General features: G+C 39.3%; 1 protein-coding gene across 1 annotated transcript in view; it reads left to right on the top strand.

Annotated features, from left to right (window-relative positions):
* C7 (complement C7) overlaps positions 1–20,357 on the top strand; it is a 58,503-nt gene that overhangs the window by 21,301 nt on the left and 16,845 nt on the right. Inside the window, exons 7-13 of the mRNA XM_077763444.1 lie at positions 2,918–3,088; positions 5,506–5,749; positions 7,920–8,030; positions 11,525–11,691; positions 13,899–14,127; positions 16,021–16,192; positions 18,130–18,217. Of these exons, the coding sequence (XP_077619570.1) occupies positions 2,918–3,088; positions 5,506–5,749; positions 7,920–8,030; positions 11,525–11,691; positions 13,899–14,127; positions 16,021–16,192; positions 18,130–18,217 (1,182 nt within the window). The remainder of the gene's footprint in view (positions 1–2,917; positions 3,089–5,505; positions 5,750–7,919; positions 8,031–11,524; positions 11,692–13,898; positions 14,128–16,020; positions 16,193–18,129; positions 18,218–20,357) is intronic.

Here is a 20,357-nt window from a genome sequence, read left to right as displayed (position 1 = left end):
AAGTCTGGGATTGTGATGCCTCCAGCCAACATTACCTTGGCTATTTTGGGTCTGTTCTGGTTCCATACACATTTTAGGATTGTTTGTTCTAGCTTTGAGAAGAATGCTGGTGCAGTTTTGATTAGGATTGCATGGAATGTGTAGATTGCTGTGGGTAGTATTGACATTTTAACAACATTTGTTCTTCTAATCCATGAGTATGGACTTTTTGTTCCATTTCCTGTGTCTTCTTCAATTTCTTTCATGACTTTTCCTATAGTTTTCAGCATACAGATCTTTTACAACTTTGGTTAAGTTTATTCCTAGGTATTTATGGTTCTTGTGCAATTGTAAATGCGATTGATGAGAGAAGTTAGCTTTAGATGGAGAAGAGACACCCGTGGGGGAACGGAAGAGGAGAAATGTAAATATGTTTGTGGATTCATTAGCAAGAAGTTTAGGAGTCCTCTGTCTGATAATGGAAATGTTTGTAAAGAAAGAGATTAAGGTCATTTTCTGAGAGTGAGAGAAGTGGTTCTAAGATTGGGGGTTGAGGTAGGGGGTAAAGTTTTGAAATAGGTACTGTAGGAAATAGGACAGAAAGAGAATGGACTAAGGAAGTGTAGGACTGCTGGACTGCATTGAGGGTTCCCCTGAGATCAGAAATCACGAATAGACTTACAGTGGTACCCATCAAGAGCTGTGTGATTGTAGTGCTAAGTAGCTTGGCTGCGGGGACTGAACCAGGTTGGAATTCTGCCAGGCAAGCATGATGGCAGGGCCTATTAGGCAAGGATGTTAAATTCATTGGTGAGAGACTGGTTGAAGTCATGAACCATGAAGTCTATCTGAAAAGGAAGGAAGTGAAAAAGTGAAGCTGCAGGGAGAGAGAAAGGAAACCAAGTTGAAGAACTTGTCTCTGTGAAGTTGAATAATTGCTATGGTGATGATAGAATGAGAGTCCAAAGAGGAATAGGTGGCAGAGTGTAGGATGTTTGAGTTTGTGATTTTAGAGGAAGGATCCGTCTGAGTGCATTAATTAATTAATTAATTAATTAATTAATTCAGGATTCTAAGTTAGATGGAGAAAGAGAGTATGAATTAAGGGTTATTTAAGGAAATCACATTACCTTGAAAAAGGTGACTTGCAGCTATATGTAGAGTAGAAGAGAGTGAGGAGATGCTGAACTAAACCACTGAAGAGGCTTATTTGCATTTATCAAACGTTTGAATTGAAGATCTGAAGATGAGGGAAAATAGGCTTTTTTTTTTTTTTTTACATTGGAAGGAAGATAGATAACTTGTCTTTCTTAAGAGAAATAAAAAAATTAAATTGTGTGCCTATATAAAACCTAACAGGAAACCAAACAGTATCTAGTGGCTGCAGAAATCTCTAATAGCATTCTTATTAACGCCTCTTTGTAGTCAATAATAATACATATATTCTCCATTTCAGCTTTGAGCTAAACTTTTGCATTTGACTTTTAAATAGACCAATTTCATAATGTACTGAAAATAATGCTCTAATAAAAGATATGAATAAATCTATCTTTTCGTATCTTGTGGTGTGTTCTTAATGTTCATGCATAATTTGGAACATGGGCAGTGATAAAAGTAATATAATATTTTCTGACATTTTGCTGATGAATTTCTTTCTAATCTCTTTTTTTGGTTGGGGAATATACTTATATGGTTGTAATTAACAGATTTATCACATTTATAACAGTTTCTCATTTAACATGAATATTTCTCTTCCAGGCATTTATTTAAAATGACTGCATAATACTCTGTTATTTTCTTTCCTTTTAGGTTTGTATTTAAAAGTGTATCATACTCATCATTTTAATTTTCCATGTGCTTTTTTACACATTGATCTCAAACACAGATGTATATGGATATATGCTAACAGCACAAATGCTCGTGAAGCCAGTTACTGAGTTGACTCTTTTGTACAGAGCAGACACCATGAGAGGGAATCATCTTTCATGTCTTGTTTGATTCTCATGGTGATTGGCATTTGTTAGCAAATTAATTGCCTATGATTTTGAAAAATCTGGAGATTTTTGTGTCAAGATTCAGATTTAGCTCCTTTCTTGAAAACAGATCAGCTGTTAATGCGAGAACCTGTAGTGAAGTATGGCAACTGTGTAATGGATTCCTGTGTTGGTACCCCTTTTCGACAGCACGTGTGTTCACTTCATCACTGCCTTCCACTGGATGCCTCCAATATTTATGTTCCTTGCCAGGCTCATGTAGGCATTTTATTTTGAAACTTGATCTTGGATAAAGTAAGGGATAAATAAATGATTGTGTTTTTCGTCAGTGCCGGAGATGTCGCATCTCTGTTAGCCGCATGTGACCATCCTGCTGTCTGCTTCAAAATTCTTTTGGGATGGCCTTTTCTTCTACTATCTATCACAGGGGGAAAAATCCAGTTTTAGCATTAATTATAAAGTTATATCTATTCCTGGATCACATGGAACATTCCCAAAGTCCAAAAAATCTAATCGCTTTGTATCACCGATTTGCATCTCTGTTCCCCTTAGACGAAAAATCAAGAGGCAAGAGCTTTTCAGTTTTCTGTTAGTGTGGTCTTGTTAATTTGCTGACTTCTGGGCTAGATGTTGACATTAAAACAAAATGGGAGCTGTTTGTACACAAATGTATTCTCTGAGACACTTGGGATTGCTGTTATTGATACCATGTTTTCTGCTTCACAAAGAATAATTATAGAACAGGTTCAATTTCTTATATTTATATGGGCCTGGTTACAATGAGAGCCATAGTTGTTGGGTCAATGAAGAGGTTTTTTCTTTTTTTCTTCTTTTTGGAGAAGATTGTGTGAAGAAAGTATCCACATTAAAGGATCCATGGAAGATTTTTGGTTATATCCAAGGCCTTGATTTAGTCACAACAAAAATTTTCATTTTCTTTATAGGTGAAAATAAATAATGATTTTAATTATGAGTTTTACAACAGTAGCTGGTCTTATGTAAAGCATACCTCGGCAGAATATATGTCGTCTCGTAGGAAACACTCCTTTTTTGGATCTTCGTCATCTTCTTCGTATAGTCATAATTCAAATACCAATGAAATCCACAAGCAAAAGGTTAGTATGAAACATGAGTTAACTTTTCCATATTTTATTGCTTAACTCTTTCTAACATTAAAAAAAGTGTATTTACCAAAAGGATCAGCTTTTATTTTTAAATTAAGGTAGTAGACTCTTCTTCAAAGAGATAATGTAATATATTTCTTAAAAGGTAACATTGTATCTTGTCAATTCTCTTGGATAATATATTTACTAATATTTTTTCTTCTTTCTTTCTTTCTTTCTTCCTCCCTCTCCCTTCCTTCCTTCTTTTCTTTCTTTCCTTCTTTCTTTCTTTCTTTCTTTCTTTCTTTCTTTCTTTCTTTCCTCCCTCCCTCCCTCCTTTCTTTCTTTCTTTCTTTCTTTCTTTCTTTCTCTCTTTCTTTCTTTCTTTCTTTCTTTCTTTCTTTCTTTCTTTCTTTCTTTCTTTCTTCTTCTATGACTAACCTGGGGCTCAAACCCACAACCTCAAGATTAAGAGTTTCATGCTCCACTGACTGAACCAGCCAGGTGCCCTTATACTTTGTTTTTCTTACTAAAGTATTTGTTCTTATTTGAAAATCTTTTGAATGAAAGCATTATCTTCAAATCTACAAGTTAAAATTTTCTTAAATTTCTAATTTATGATTACTATACATGATTATATAAATGTTATAAAATTTTTAAAAATCCAATTAATATATGCTTTCTAAACAGAAATACTAGAGTCTTTCTTAGAAGGTGCATAAAACTAAAAGATTTTAAGACACCTTATTACTTTTGAGATACCACACTTTAAAAATGTTATTTATTTATTTTGAGAGAGAGAGAGAACATGTGTGAGGGCATGGGGGTGAGAGGAAGGGCAGAGAGAGAATCCCAAGTGGGCTAAGTACTGTCAGCACAGAGCTGGATGTGGGGCTCAATCTCTCAAACTGTGAGATCATGACCTGAGCTGAAGTCACAAGTCAGATGCTTAACTGACTGGGCCACCTAGATGCCCAGATACCAAAATTTTTATCTGAGGAAGTTAAAAGACTTATTTTTAGATAATTTGTTGTTTTGAGATACTAAAACTTTTATCTTGGGCAATCTGAACAGTTGAGATGGATTGTACTAAGTGATGTACACCTACTGCTGACGAATTTTCAGGCTGACCATCATTCAAAATCTGCATTTTTGAATTCATCTCATTCTTGAAGCCAGTAACTTGATTAAGAAATCACAGGGAGGTATAAAGGAGTATTGATTTTGTTTGTTTTATGACTAAGAAGCTGACTATGGGAATAAGAGTTGTATAAGAATTTATTATCTTTATGTTATTGTTCATAAAAATGAGGATTTTGTATAAGGTAGATCTGTCTTGGACATCATTACAAGATGCTTAGGAAGTTTTTTGAACACCTCATTATATCCACTACTGGGTATTTGCCCAAAGAATCCAAACACTAATTCGAAAAGATAGATGCACATCTATGTTTATTGCAACAGTATTTATAATAACCAAATTAAGGGAGCAGCCCAAGTGTCTATTGATAAATGAATGGATAAAGAAGATGTATTATATATATATATAAATACATACATATACATAAATATATATATGGATATAGAAGATGTTTTACATACACACACACACACACACACACACACACACACACTGGAATATTACTCAACCATAAGGAAGAATGAAATATTGCCATTTGCAATAACATGTATCAAGAGAGTGTAATGTTAAGTGAAATAAATCAATCAGAGAAAGACATATACCACATCATTTCACTCACATGTGGAATTTAAGAAAACAAACAACAACAAAAAGAAACAACCCACTCCCCCAAAAAACAGGCTGTTAACTATAGAGAACAAACTGATGGTTACCAGAGGGGAGGCAGGTGGGGGCTGGGGGGGTGAAATAGGTGGTGGGGATTAAGGAGTTTACTTGCGATGAGCACCGGGTGATGTATGGAAGTGTTGAATCAGTATATTGTACACCTGCAACTAATATAACACAATATGTTAAATCTACTAAAATTTTTTAAAAAGCCTCATAAGTGAGGAACCACAGTATGAGATAGAAATTATATGTTCACCTTACCTATAAGTCATTGTCAATATATATTCCTTAGGGACACATTATTTTATATCCCTATATGTGTGAGAATGTTTAGTAGTGAGTGAAGTTGATCCTTCTTTTCTAGTTGAGATTTTAAAGACCATATATGTAAGAGATTACTATCACATCACTCAGATATCATCCCTATTTGGGATTCCAAAAATTCCTTAGATTGCTTCAGGTGAGTGAGCCCAGAAAAGACCTCATCACACATCAGAAATAAAAATTCTTATCGTCTGGGTTTGAGGTGGCAGTTGATGGAGACATTGAACAGGGAAATAATTCCACTGCCTTTTTATCTTCAATCTAAAACTCCTTTTACTCTTCCTTCTCCCCATAGAGTCATCAATTGTTGGTTGTCCAGAACACGGTGGAAGTGGCTCAGTTTGTCAATAACAATCCGGAATTTTTACAACTTGCAGAGCCCTTCTGGAAGGAGCTCTCCTACCTTCCCTCTCTGTATGACTACAATGCCTACCGAAGATTAATCGACCAGTATGGGACACATTATCTGCAGTCTGGGTCCTTAGGAGGAGAGTACAAAATTCTATTTTATGTGGACTCAGAAAAAATTAAAAAAAACGGTAGAGTATTAAAAAAATTTTATTAACTACAAGCATTGCAGGAATTTTAATGGGGGAAATAAAATGTAGTTAGCTTAAACTTTTAGAGATTTAAACTATGACAGAGATTAAATTGCAACAAATCCAAAGTGGTATGAAGCCTGGCTCTTCAGGCCAGGCTCTCTAGGCTCTAAGAAAAGCCTGCCTACTCTTTTGGATAGTACCCTGAAATATGAGATAGCCATCATCATTACTGGCTGTCTCCAGAAGGTATTGATTGGATTTTTAGAATACTTTTTAACCTTTTCCATTTCTCAGCTTAAGTAATATTCTTTGAGGAAAAGCTAATAAGGTATTATATTTCAGAAATCACAAAAAAAGAAGTATTTTATTTATCTCTGTTCATTACCACTCAACATTTCCTTTAAAAAAAGTCTGCTTTGGATATCACAAGTTTGCTTACTACCTAATTCTTATAACAATAGCTTAATTGTATTGGATGCCTTTCTTACAAGAGGCAAGTTACCTGTGTTACCAGTGATCCTCACTACTACCCAGAGAGATGGCCACTACAATTCCTCTCCCATAGACTGAGACATAGTCAGTGTTAGACAAGACTCACCCAAGGTCATACAGATTGTAAGAGGTGTATCTGGCTCCTAAGTCAGCTGAGATTTTTCCTTATGCTATTTTGTTGCTAGAATTGCCTGATTTTTGTTAGAATCATTGCACACCACTGAGTTCATGATTTTTTGTCCCCATAGTAAGAGGACGGTTCTCACCATGTGTCCTGATGTGGGAGTGGAGAGGGTGGTGTCTTAATGTTCATTCCTTCTCTCCAAAGACCTTTTGGCTCTGATTTACTAATATTCCAAGTCAAACCTGCTTCTTCCCAAATTTGTCTTTAAGGTGATGTCCACACTTCCTTCTCCATTCCAAATCACTGCTTCAGGGTCTTTCTCTTCACTCAAAGCTCCCTTACAACCTTGGAGGAGAATAAGACTAATTACACGAGATCCAGAAGAAATCTTGTAACCTTCCCTTGTGGGTGAACTACAATATTTTTCTATGTTACCATTGGCTATTTTTTTTTCCAATGGGCAAAAATACTAATCTACTTAAGATTTAACTAGAATTTGAACTTTTTTAATTTCCCTGGTTGGAAATGATGTACAAGCACAAGTTTTTTTTGTAGCGATGACAGAGGCAATGTTTCTTTGGAAAATTAATCCAGCAGGTGGCTTGATCTAAACTCAGTTTCACTGCCTCCCAGCCTTTTTTTCCTTGGCACTTAAAAGAAATGGAGGAGAATTTTATTAAAGCTTTCCAATTTGGTCAAAGCATTTTTTAGGTAAAAATTTTACTCTTGAGAAGTTTCTATTCTTCCTAAAAGTTCTAACTGAAATATAATAAAAACTCCTGAGATATAATATGTGCCCCCCCAACTGTTCTTTAAGAAACATTGAGGTTATTATAATATAGTTAGCAACATTATAGAAGAAAAATATATTTCCACACTTATTATTTTCTGTCCTTCTTTTAAAAAATGCATTGGCTAAACTCCATTTGATAACGAGTAGTAATTGTTACATTCTCAGGTTATGAGTCATGGGAAGGGATTGTTAGAAACTAGAGATGGTAAAGATATTAAAATGGAGAGATTGAGCCAATAGACTTAGGGTTTTAGAAATTAATTACTATAGAATCAGAACCCAGCTTTTGGGGTTTCCAGTAGGTGGACTGGGGCCATTACATGTCTACTTTTATCTGTTTGCTTTATGCCCAAGAAGCTGACTATGGGTGGGTCAAAGACACCACTGTTCTGGGTGTTCAGTTTCTGCTCCTTCCACTGTTTCATGTAGAAATCACCCCAATCTTCTCCTGTGTCTGATCAAAGATAATGGAAGCCAAAATTTGCTGAATCATTTGAAAGTAAGCTTCAGACACATAATGCTTCATTCCTAAATGTATACATGTATGGGTATTTTGTTTAATAACAGAAACCAAATATTTCTTTTTCTGACCCTTGACCCTTCTAGAGCAGCTGAAAATGTTCCTATCATATCACTCTTGATTAGACGGCCACAACAGTAGAATATAACCTCTTATTCCCATTCTCACACCTGGCTGCATCTCAAAAGAGGTCTTTAACAAATGCAGAAATTAAGCACCTTTAAAACTTTTCCCTCAGGTCTTAGTTCAGTAGATATAAAGACATGTACTTCGTCAACTACCAACTTTTTGTATTCGTCATCAAAGAGCGATTGCAAGAAGCTGAAAGACACCTTAAAATCAGATTCAGGTAAATAAGAAGCGGGCAACTTGCATTATAAGCTTAATCTCCATCTCTCTCTCTTGTGGTTAATTCCCGATTCCTGGCCTCCAGGGGGCCTTTGATATTTTAGCAGGTGTTATATTTTGTGGGTTTGTTTTTTTTTTAATGTATTTGGTTATTTTTGCCTCTGATCCCTCTTTCATATGTCATGGCAGTGAGACACCACCATGGAAAGTTCACTGGGTATCTCCTGTGCACTGTAAATGTGTCCTCAGCATATCCTGCCTTTTCCCCCTGAGATGACAGCTGGCAATCAAGCCTAGAGAAAGGACCATAGGGAGAAAATTTATTTCCACCCTGACATGGAAGCTCAGTGCAGTTTTTGGTGCATGCTGGTGGTGGTGGTGGGAGAGAGTGGGGAAGGTGGTGTGCTATTCTTTGAGTGATTAAAAAAGAACTAGAAAAATAAACTGATTCATTGTGTCTAGATGCCCTGTTAAGGAATTTGGATTTCGTTCTGATGACAAGGGGTGCCATTAAAGGATTTAGCACAGGGAGTGATTAAATGAAAGATTGCAAAGATAACGTTGTAGAGAAAGAAGAGGGGCTGAGAAGAGATAATCTGATAGGGTAACAATCAGAAAAGAGGTGCCTGGCTGGCTCAGTCGGTAAAACATGCTACTCTTGATCTCAGGGTCATGAGTTTGGGCAAAAAACCTACTTAAAAAAAAAGAACCAGAAAAGATCAGTAATGTTAAAAGTAAAGGAGAAGGAGAAGTCATAGGGAGAAAGTCTAGAAAGAAGTTAAATAAGAGAAGGACTGGAAATGCCTCACTGAATTTGGTGATTACAACATACTTGTCTTATGGTGAGATTCTTAGTGTGGTAGCAACAGACTGAGCAGTACTAGAGCTTAAATTCTCGGTGACGGCATAACTGCATAACTTGGGGCAAAGGTGAAGACTGACCCAGATGCCAGAGTTCTTGCTGAGGAAGTGGGGTTCTCGGGATGTTGGCAGATGACGGTAGGAAGGAGGAAGACAGAGGAGTGAAACCAGGCGTATTTACTCATTCACTTCTTTCATTCATCACCTGTCTATGGAGCCCAGGGTACATGCCAGGGTTGTTCTAGGCACCGGGCCACAAGCAGGGACACCCCAGAAAAATGCCTGTCTTCATGGGGCTGGCATGACAAAGGAGAAGCACATGTTTTTGTTTTTTTAATTTTTTAAAAGTTTATTTGAGAGAGAGAGAGAGAGAGAATATGCATGAGCAGAGGAAGGACAGAGAGAGAGGGAGAGAGAAAGAATCCAAGCAGGCTCCATATTGTCAGTGCAGAGCCTGATGTGGATGGAGCTCGAACTCACAAACCGTGAGGTTATGCCCTGAGCCGAAATCAAGAGTCAGACACCCAGCCAACGGAGCCACCCAGGTGCCTCAGGAGGACATGCTTTTGAAAGAGATGGAAATATAGTGATCTGAAATAGAAATAAGAGGGGGAGCTTTGGGAAGATGTAGACATCAGTTATCAGCTGGGCTGACATCAGTTATCAGTTATCAGCAGTTATCACTGCTCACCGATGTTCTTTTATTTTGTGTTTAACACACACATGGCACACATAGCTAGGTATTATTCATATTCGCATTATACAGACAGGGACACCGAGTGACAGAATGATTGCCCAAGATCACGGTTGGTAAGCGTCAGACATGAGATTCAAAGGCATGACATTTGGCTTCACAGTCTGAGCTCCTGCTTGTCTCACCGAGTTGCTTTTCTAGGGGAGGGGGTCCTGAGGGAGCAGGGAGCTCACTGAGGTGTGGAGAGAGAGGCTACAGGCTTAAAAATGAAATTAAAACAAATTTCTCAGAATCTGTAATTCATTGGTGATATCTCCAACTTGAGTCTGTGTGGGGATTACCTGGGGAAGCTTGTTAAAATGCTGATCCCGAGGCTCTCCTCCAAGCTATTCTCTCAGAGATGTTGGAGCTCAGAAATCTGTAGTCACTCCATGTGATTTGGATTCAGGTAGCAGAGGCACTTAGTTGTGATAAGCTGCCTTAAAATGGTGACTATTTGTATATTAAAACCAGAGTTAACAATGGAGATGAGGAAGTCCTCCAGCAATTTATCAAAAACATCAGGCCTTAATAATTTCTTTTTCTTTGACTTTATTTTTTTAAGTTTATTATTTATTTTGAGAGAGAAAGAGAGAGAGAGAGCAGGGGAGGGGTAGAGAGGGAGGGAAAGAGAGAGAATCCCAAGCAGGCTCTGTGCTGACGTGGGGCTCAAACTCACAAACTGTGAGATCATGACTTGAGCCAGTCAGATGCTTAACAAACTGAGCCACCCAGGTGCCTTAGGCTTTAATAGTTTCTGGTAAATGTACAGTTTTTGAATTTGCAAAATTTTATGAAACTGCAAAATTTTGTTAAAAGAAATGAACTGAAGATCACCTCAAATCTGGCTTGCAAGTTAGGGATTTCCAGTCATGACCAGTGTAAACATCAATTACAAATGGAGACAAAAATATTTCTGAAATTATAAGTCACATAAATGCAGAAAAGAATTTAATTAGTATTTACTGTTTAGAACACTTTTCATGTGTTAATGTATGCCTGTTAATTAATAGCTCTTTTTGCTTAGTTAGTATTCCAGATGCAATGAACTCCCCTCATTTTATTATGAAAGCTTTCAAACGTACAGAAAAGTTGAAAAAACTTAGTAATAAATACCCATATACCCATCCCCTATAAGTAATGATTATTATGACATTTTGCGATAGTATGACATTTAGCAATATGTAAATATTATACATTTAAAATATTGGTGCTATTAGCTGAACCATTTAGAAATAGGTTCCATGATGCTTCATCCCAAAATATATACATTTATTTCCTAAGAAATAAGACTGTCTCCTGTATAACATAATGTTCTTATTCTACTAAGAACATTAAGAATATGAATGATAATTCCCTAATATCATCTACTGTCAGGTAATGATTGTGTTTGTCTTCTTTTTTCTTTTAATAGGTATTTTTTAGAGTAGTTTCAGGTTTATAGCACAATCGAGCAAAAAGTACAGAGAGTTTCCGTATACCCCTGTCAGAAACTAAGGCCTCCCCACTATCAGCATCCTCCACCACAGGGGTACATTCATTATAAGTGATGAATCCATATTGACACATCAACAGCACCCCGAGCCTATAGCTTATGTTAGGGCTCACTTTTGGTGTTGTACGTTCTATGGGCCTGGACAAATATATAATGCCATGTATCTACCATTATACTTTCACGTAAAGCAATTTCACTGTTCTAAAAATCCTCCGTGCTCCATCGACTTATTCTTCCTACCTACCACTGCTGGCAATCACTCATGTTTTCATTGTGTCCATAGTTTGTCCTTTTCCAGAATGGGATGGGTTGTGTTTTAGTTCTTGATAAACGTTTCACTTTTTTATTCTCTTCTTTGTTTCATTTGTGCATCCTGACGTATTTCATTCTATTTCTCGTCATGTAGGAACGAAGGGCAATATTCTGCGAGGGAACCCGTTTGTCAGGGGGGGTAGTCCAGGCTTCATGTCTGGCCTCAGTTTCCTGGACCTGGACAATCCTGCTGGAAACAAACAGCGATATGCTTTGTGGGCAGGATCTGTGACTGATTTTCCCCAAGTCATAAAACAAAAGGTACGTCCTCCTCTGTTGAAAGCAGCACAAAGCAGGCATGTTTATTCACCCTGGGAAAATGAGATTAAATCAAGGTGGTTAAACAGAGACAGCCGTAATTAGCATTTTTGTATCCCAATTACGTTTTGTATAGCAAAATGAGTGTATACATAATAATAAGAAACAGAAGGTTCATTATCTTGTATGTCCATATTTCAGTTGGAAAGGTTAAATGTCTTGGAAATCCCAAGAGAAATTAATAACGAAATTTGCATTTTAAGCTTTTGACCTAAATTTGATTATGTTTTCCTTGGTTTCTCATTCAGAGGAATTATAGATTCTTGCAAGAGGAAGGCATTTAGGCTTGTCTTCCATCTCGTCAGATCACCTTTGTTCCTGTGGCCATGGCATGTAGGCTCTTGGAGACATGTAAATTAAAATAGAACAAATTTGGCTGGCGAATTTTAGGATGTTTTATTGATACAGTCAGTTCTTTCATAATGCACCATATATGTTCCTAACAATCAGAGAGCTGGACACAATTGCCCAATGAAGACCCGCTGGCTCATGGGGAAAATGGTTAAGGACACAATGTTCAAAACTTGATCTGTGATACTCAATAAAAAAAAATAGGCATCAATAAAAACAAAAGCATAGCTTTATATGTGTTAAATTGTTAAGAAGAAAAAGACTTGAAGCTTGCTGGGTGCTGGATGGGTTAGAGCCTTTGAATTATTGTGAAGCGAGAGGAGGGGAGCTTCTGGGTGATGGAGGGTTACTGCACCTGATGTAGACGGGTGTAGTATATTACACAGGGGGTGAACTGCGTGGATGTTTGAAGTGTGTGTTGGTGCGTGTGTGTTTTGTGTATTCTAACGTTGGTTCAATTGTGTCCACTTTTCTGGGTTCACCTGGTTTTTCTTATGGATGAAACTGATGAAACTGTATGTAAGAAAACTCAAAAGTGTGCAGTGCTCATGGCGTTCCCTAATACATACATCCCAATGGCACAAATTCACGTTTTCAAATCAAATGCTATAGCAGAACTTGTTCTGTGATCCTTTCTCTGTCATGGGAGTCAAGAAATGTCTCAGGTGAAACTGGACTTGGACACATTTTATAATCCCTCCAACTTACAAAAGCTCCTTAAACACCTTCATAACACCATACCTACCCATTTGCCTCTGAGTAAGGGTAAAAGGAGGAAGGCAATTTCCCTGGGAGGTCTTATCATAAAGCACCCCCATCGATATTCACAATGACTTATTTTCAATGCCAGTGCCCCATAACAGATCTTAAAATATTCTAAATTGTTGACTAGGGAGTATCAGACACTCCTTCTCATTCTTGACTCTGCATTTCTCCACATAGGACTGTAACCGTCATAGCTGTGCAAAGTCATTATAGGTATACGTCCACGCAATGCCCTCCAGTCAGTTCTTTTATAATGCAGTGTGAGAGAGTTTGGGACGAGGTGGAGGGGGATGTGGCCCAGTCGTTAAGTGATCCTCCTATGCCAGTGCTGAGCTGCAGCCGGCTCAAGATGGACCCTCATAAAGGCCAAGGGTGCCTCTGTCTTCCTGACTCCATGGTCACTGACATCACAGCGGCAACCTGAAATCGGCCATGGGAAGAGAAGTGACACTGCAGAATCTGGCAAATGCTACAAACCAGAGCATTTTTCTTCTTAGGAGAGCAGATTGTTAAAGCTTAGCCAGCACATCTAGGGTCTCCAAGCTGCTTTTCATCAAGCCTATTCAATACAGAACAATAATGTCTACCTGTTTTAAATTTCTTCAGGGGAAAACAGTCATGGTCTCTGCTAAGAGACATGTTAAGTCTCTTAGAGTTGGGTATTTAATCTTAAATTTAATTGCACTTGCTTCTTCACTGTAATTTAAGTGCATTTGCTTTTCTTCTGTCCTCTGCAAGGGTGGAAATGTGCTGCCTTCAAAATACTGTTTCAATAACTAGAAAATGAATGTCCTGTTGGTTTTGAAAAATTTTATGCAAGATACAAAAAAATTCCTTCCCTGTTCACTCCTATTTTTCCCTTTGTCTTGCAAAGAAAGTGAATTGCTTTCTTTTTATTTGAACAAGAAATAATTGGAATTAACACAAGAGTGGCTTTTGATTTTTATTTTAATGGGGATTCAGCCTAAATGCCAGAAGAAAAATATTCTTGCCTAAAACCCTGATTATTGACCATGATGTGTTTATTTGTATAGCTGACGCCTCTGTATGAGCTAGTAAAGGAAGTACCCTGTGCCTCTGTGAAAAGACTATACCTGAAGCGGGCTCTTGAGGAATATCTGGATGAATTTGACCCCTGCCATTGCCGACCTTGTCAAAATGGCGGTATTGCCACTGTCCAGGGGACCCAGTGTCACTGCCATTGCAAACCAGACACATTTGGTGTCGCCTGTGAGCAAGGAGTCCTGATAGGAAATGAAGCAGGTCAGTGTGCTGAATTTTTGCTAGTTATGCTGGACACAGTGAAAAGGGAATCACTCCCTCAGATCCCTGAGATCATGCTTCTTTGTGTATGGGCATTTTAATTTAGTATCTCCCTTCCTATTGCACTTCTGGGTTCTAGCAAGAGTTAATAAGGCCCTCTGCTGTCTCTGTTTTCCTATCTTCATTGATAGACTGCCATGCCCTCCATTCACCATTTTCCATTAGAATAGATTAATGCCTAAAACACGTCTCTCTTTTATGCCATAGTCAGTTCATTGAAGTTCTGTCATAACATAGGTCTGTGCAGCTGGTGTACACATTGCTTAACCTTTCCAATCACAGGCCCTATTTCTATTTTGCATTATGTTTCATCAGTCAATTATTCACAAATACTTTTTGAACATCTGCTGAATGTGCTCAACTAAATAAATGCTTGGTGCTTTAGCTGCACTTTAGTTCACACAAAACTGTGTGAAGTTGACTTTATGAGTAGACAAAGTGTGGGACAGTTTTGTAACTATTTACACGCCTCTCTCCTCTAGAAAGCTCATTTCTTAAGGGCAGGGCTGTGATTCTTTTTTTTTTATTCCCAGAGCCCAGCAAGGCTTGATTCATAGAAGGCACTTAACAAATGTTTGATGAATGAATGAGTACATGACTGAACTATGATTCCTTATAGACAAGCATCAGGAAAGCCTCCAAATGTCTTTCCAAGTGGCTACTTGGAAAATTTCAGTCTGGTAAACTGAAATTCCATCGCTTTGATTTCATTCCTTTGTGGCTTGGATTCCTGTTGTTTGGTAAAATGGAAGCTCCCCCTGCTGGTAAGGATTGGGGTAGCAATCATAATATATCAAGCAATTGTTACCCCCTGTTAATATACTCAGAGGGCTACTTTATTAACTCAATTTCTAATTATGGAACAAAGCATAAGGAAGCTCATGGGAAAATATTATCATATTAGTTTAGTTTTGGTGTGTGTGACACCAAGGGAGAGTGCCGAGTGGAGGGGAGAGGGTCTATAGAGGGATGTAGGCTACACGGTAAAAATAGCCAAGGAGCTGTAAACAAAACCATCCATCATTAGGAAGTAATGTTTTGGAACCATGGTCTCTGAGATCTGTTTCTAACCAGGCAAGCCAAGTTCTTAGAATATGGCACGAGTTCTTTTTTGCCTCCTCCAAGGTATATGATGGGGGAAAATTCTAAAAGCACCGTTGGTCATGAATTGGCCCTGAGTTTGAAGGCATCCAAGCTGGGTTGAGGAAGTGCCTGCAGATTGAGGGATGTTGACAGGAGGTAAAAGCATTTCTCCTACATGTGCATTTCCTCGTTTTGTATGGTGCCAGCTCTGAGGTTGGCAGTCCGGAATACCCAGTAGATTATATTCTTCTCATGCCCAATCACAGCTTTTACAATAGAAATGTTAACAGTAGGAACTGCCATAATGAGAGGAGCCTGGACTCAGGCATAAGACTATATTGCTTTCTGGACATAACTCTTGGCAGCCATTGCAGCACCGGACATGACATTTAACCACCTTGTCTTAGAGCCCACACCTATCAAATGAGAATGGTAACAGACTTCCTGCCTACTCGGATTCATTCTTGTGAGAAGTAAAGGAATGGCATGAGGTATGACAAAGTGCTCTGAAACAGTTCTAAAATAATAAACAAATTTAAGATCTAATTGCAAGAAGTTCATTACTGCAGCCTTAATACAAACAAACCTAGAGACGTTCTGGTCATTGAAGAAGACCTCCTGAACAGAGAGAAGGTAGTATGTACCCAGACCGTCCCCTCCCTCAATAACCGCTTGAGCAAGAAGCTTAATACTAGACTCTGAAATCTTTCTCTCCAAGTACTTTCTGAACAACCTTTCTCTTATCTACAGGAGGGGTTGATGGAGGTTGGAGTTGCTGGTCCTCTTGGGGCCCCTGTGTTCAAGGGAAGAAATCGAGGAGCCGAGAATGCAATAACCCGCCTCCCAGTGGAGGCGGGCAGTCCTGTATCGGAGAGCCAACGGAAAGCAAGCAATGCGAGGAGGAAGAACTGCAGCATTTGCGGTAATGGCGACCGGATCTCCTGGCAATTGCATAGAACACAGCGCCCTCTGCAGGAAGCGTGGGAAACGTGGTTGCTGCTATGAAAAGATTTAAAAATTAAATGGCGATTTTTACCACTGATTTTGCTTTTAGCTGTGGGTCAGTTGAAGGAAGGAGGCGTGTGTGGACAGCTTGCACTTGTGTGTTTCGAATTTTCCTGATTCAGATGTTACAAAAGGCTGGGTAACTAGAAGGTTGTCTGGCCGAGGGGATCTGAGCAGCAGCTTTGGCATCAAGCGGATCTGCCACATACTTTGCTGTGTGACCTTGGCAACAGCTCTAAAATTAGTATAATCATTGCAGGTAAAACAATAGTAGGATGTTGTCAGAATCAAATGAGATTCAGCACAGAAAGTGATCAGCACTGTGCCCGGCACATAGTATGCATTCATTAATAATTGTATTACTCTTCAGATATACCAATGCTATTCATTCATTCATTCATTCATTCAAGATTAAACATAAAGCCAGATGCCCGAGATGGCTAATATCTTGACTGATTAGCCCAGTTGTCTGAAACCAACTTCCCATTTGCCGGGACCTTACAAAAGCTATCTCAAAATGCTTACTTGATGAATTATATGGGTCAGTCAGAATTCTTTAGGCCACACCTTACTGTTTTACACTGTCCTTGCTAACCTCTCTTGATCAGGGATTGGCAAAGAGTTCTAGAAAGAAAATAGGAAGGTCATGTGAGTTGAAGATAGCTGTAAGATACTTGGGTATCCGGTAGAGGCATCAGGAGGTAGGATGCCTTTTTCCTAGGTCTTCGGTGACTCATAATCTGACAGTAATTAATATCTCCTGACTAGGAAGCTGGTGAGCATATGCAATTATGTTCAGAGGAGAAGCTGCCTTCGGGCACATGTCTCTGAGAGGATGAGGGTCTCCAGCAGAAAAAGCCTCTGTGGACTGCGCCTCTTTCCTCTGCCCTTAGACAGAAAGTTGGAAGGAAAGGAGCATCCTAGGGAGACATTGAAGGAATTCTCACTCTTCTTGGTGCTTGGAGGGAGAGAATCTCCTCCTCCTGCTCAGTACAAAGAAGGAAATGATCAATATTTCACATTTCTGAGTTTCCTCAAAGTGTGGAAAGCGTATAAGCAGCCCAGCTGAGAAGGAGGCAGCATTCACGGGCTATCTGTGATGCTTTCCCTCAGATTTCAAATCTCTGGAGTGGACGTAATACTGGTGGCACATTGGCTTCAGAGGCCATAAAACTATTGTTTAGTGATGGATGTCACTGTGATTACTATTATTATGAGCTTCTTCTAGAGACTTCCTCGTGGGAGGTAGAAAGAACATGACATTAGGAGTTGAACTGACTACAGTGTGAATGCAGCTCTGGTATTTATTGCTTTCTAACCTTGGAAAAGTCATTCAAAGTTTCTTTACTTCTCATACCTCGCAGGGTTACTGTGAATGTGGATTGGGATGATGCGCATTTGTAGAGCAACTGCCAAGGTGCCTAGCACATAGTAGGCAGTCCCTCTTTTGCAGGGTCACTAACTGTAATTACCTTATTTTTAATACAGAATTAATTCTGTGTTAAAGACATTTCAGGACCAGACAGCTGGAGAAAAAGTAGGTCTGAGGCAGGTGACCTAAAGAAATCACATGAAGTAGGTGTTTTATCCAGAGACTTTTATTTTCTTTCCTTTCATTGTTTTTTATACTACTGACTTAGTAGCTATTTTTTGGTAGCTTGAGTTTATGTTTGGGTTTTCTATCACAGGATATGATCAGATATTGGTCCTGAGAATGACAAAAGTAGCACATCAATGTATTTACATGAATGGAGTTCCTTCAGATGTTAGTGAAAAATTCACTGTGGTGCAAAATATTTATTATGCTGTGAAAATCCATCATATTAATTATGTTTTGTTTCCTTTTCCTTTCAGATTGCTTGAACCACATTGTTTTCCTTTGTCTTTGGTTCCAAAAGAATTCTGTCCATCACCTCCTGCCTTGAAAGATGGATTTGTTCAAGTTGGTTATGAAAGATATATTGTTTTCCTCTGCATATGCTCTTTGCTCCGAGTTCTCTCTCTCTCTCTGATGTCATAATCGATTTCCTTCTTCCATGATGAAATAGTGCTAAAAATAGTTTATATGTGCATTTTAGTTTTAGTGGTAAGGGTTTTAGTGTGTGACTTTTCTTCTTTGGCCCAGGGTGATTAGAATTCTGCAGAGGGCAGTATATCTTCTGTGGTAAGGTAAATCAATACTGCTGCCCAATGAAATTAGAAATGTAATATGCCAGAGGGCTGTTAAACATTTCCATTCTGAACACTAAAATAAGAATCCATAAGCAAGTTCTGCAGCAAAGAGAGCTTTCTTTATTCTTGCCGCTGAGAAATGTCTTTCTAAGGCTTTTTAAACAATGTTTATTTTTGAGAGAGAGAGAGAGCGGGGGGGGGGGGGCAGAGAGAGAAGGGGAGATTGAATTGCAAGCAGGTTCTGTGCTGCCAGATGCAGGGCTTGAACCTATGATCTGGGAGATCATGACCCAAGCCAAATTCAAGAGTCAGACGCTTAACTGACTGAGCCACCCAGGTGCCCCCAAAAATGTCTTTTTAAAATTTTTGTCATAAATATGGGGTTTGGGAAGAAATATTGGGTTTATTCCAGAAGCCAATGAGACATTTTGCCAGTGTTGGTGAGATATGGGTCATTAAACTTGGAGCAATTTTCTTGCTTAGGAAGGAACACAAATCACCTGCCACTTGTCATTCCAGGGAATTCTTTTGGCCTTGTGGCTGTATTAATTTGTGCTCTTCTCACTGCTTGTTATGATGAGGCTTTGGCCTCAAGGTCCAGGGAAGGCTCTTCCTGGCTGACACGGGAGATACTGTTCGCCAGGACCCTCTCCGTGCCGCCAGCCTTGCTTTGTCCACGAAAGGGTTGCCTCTCAAATTCCAGGCCCTTAGACACACACTCATTGACATTTTGCTGAAGTTTTTCAATATGTACATACTGTTGGGAAATGGAAGAGGGGCTTGTGAGTGCGTGTGTGTGTGCATGTGCGTGTGTGTGTGTGTGTGTGTGTGTGTGTAGAAGGGAATGAGCTCAGAATCTCTAACACTCATTCTGTCCCAAGACAGTCACCACAACCCACGAAGTTCCTGAAGGAATCTTGGCGAACAGGACCAAACAAACTCGTGGTTCAGCAAACCATGAGCTGCTGTCCCACCGTCCAGTGCGTGTGACGTCCTATAGGGAGTGGGGGTTCTGAACACCGGCCCGTGGGGGGCCGCATGGCAGTCACCCAGACAACCTAAGAATAGAGATTGCTGCTTGCCCCTATCTTCCCTTTCTTTTCTTTTCTTTTTGTTTTTCTCATTCTATAGGTTTAGAGTAGAGCCTGGGAGTTATGTGGGGGTTTTTTTGTTTGTTTGTTTTTGTTTTTGTAATTGCTACCCGTGGTTCTGATACGGAACCAANTTGCCTCTCTCCCTTTCCCCCACCATTTCCGCCCTTCTTCTCCCCCTTGTTCCTCCGTCAAGCTCCTCCTAATCCTCCTATACGGAGACACTGTTTTAACAGTCCCTTTTGCAAGGCAGAGGGAGGCCTAGGGACTAGAACCAAAGCAAATCCACTATCATTTCCTATTTTATTCAAACGCCAGTATTAACCCGTGTCCTTTGTTTCCTACCAACTGGAGCGAGACTGGGCCAGGACTGACAGTGAAGGGTAGAAGGCACCACGGGATTTGGTTCTAATGCCTGGAGCAGAACAGATCCAGCTCTCAGCCCCCTCTCCCCCCAGGCCGATTTTCGTCACCACCGCCTGGGGTGGCAGAGAGCCCCAAAGATGAGGAAAGGAACTAAGAGAGACCCCGAAACAGCATGATTACCCCCTTAAGTTTCAGCTTCAAATTCTTCCTCGCTTTGCCATGAAAGCTCACCTCATGGCATGTCCTTGATTCTGGCCCAGCTGCAGTGGCGCTTCCCTTGTAGGGTAGGGGCTGGAGCGTGGGACAGGAGAAGATCTAAAAGTCATCAGTGAGAAACGTAAACTTTCATAAACATGTTGGTAGGATCTGAACATTTCTGTCCGTTCCTGCTGGTAACATCTTACTATGAAGAGCTGACCAACAAGTGCATTTCCAAAATCTGGTAACAACTGT

The sequence above is a fragment of the Crocuta crocuta genome, unplaced genomic scaffold, assembly GCF_008692635.1.
Source record: "Crocuta crocuta isolate KB4526 unplaced genomic scaffold, BGI_CrCroc_1.0 scaffold4, whole genome shotgun sequence".
NCBI classification, from domain to species: domain Eukaryota; kingdom Metazoa; phylum Chordata; class Mammalia; order Carnivora; family Hyaenidae; genus Crocuta; species Crocuta crocuta.
The sequence above is the reverse complement of the archived record's forward strand: the minus strand, read 5'-3'. Positions and strand labels throughout refer to the sequence as shown.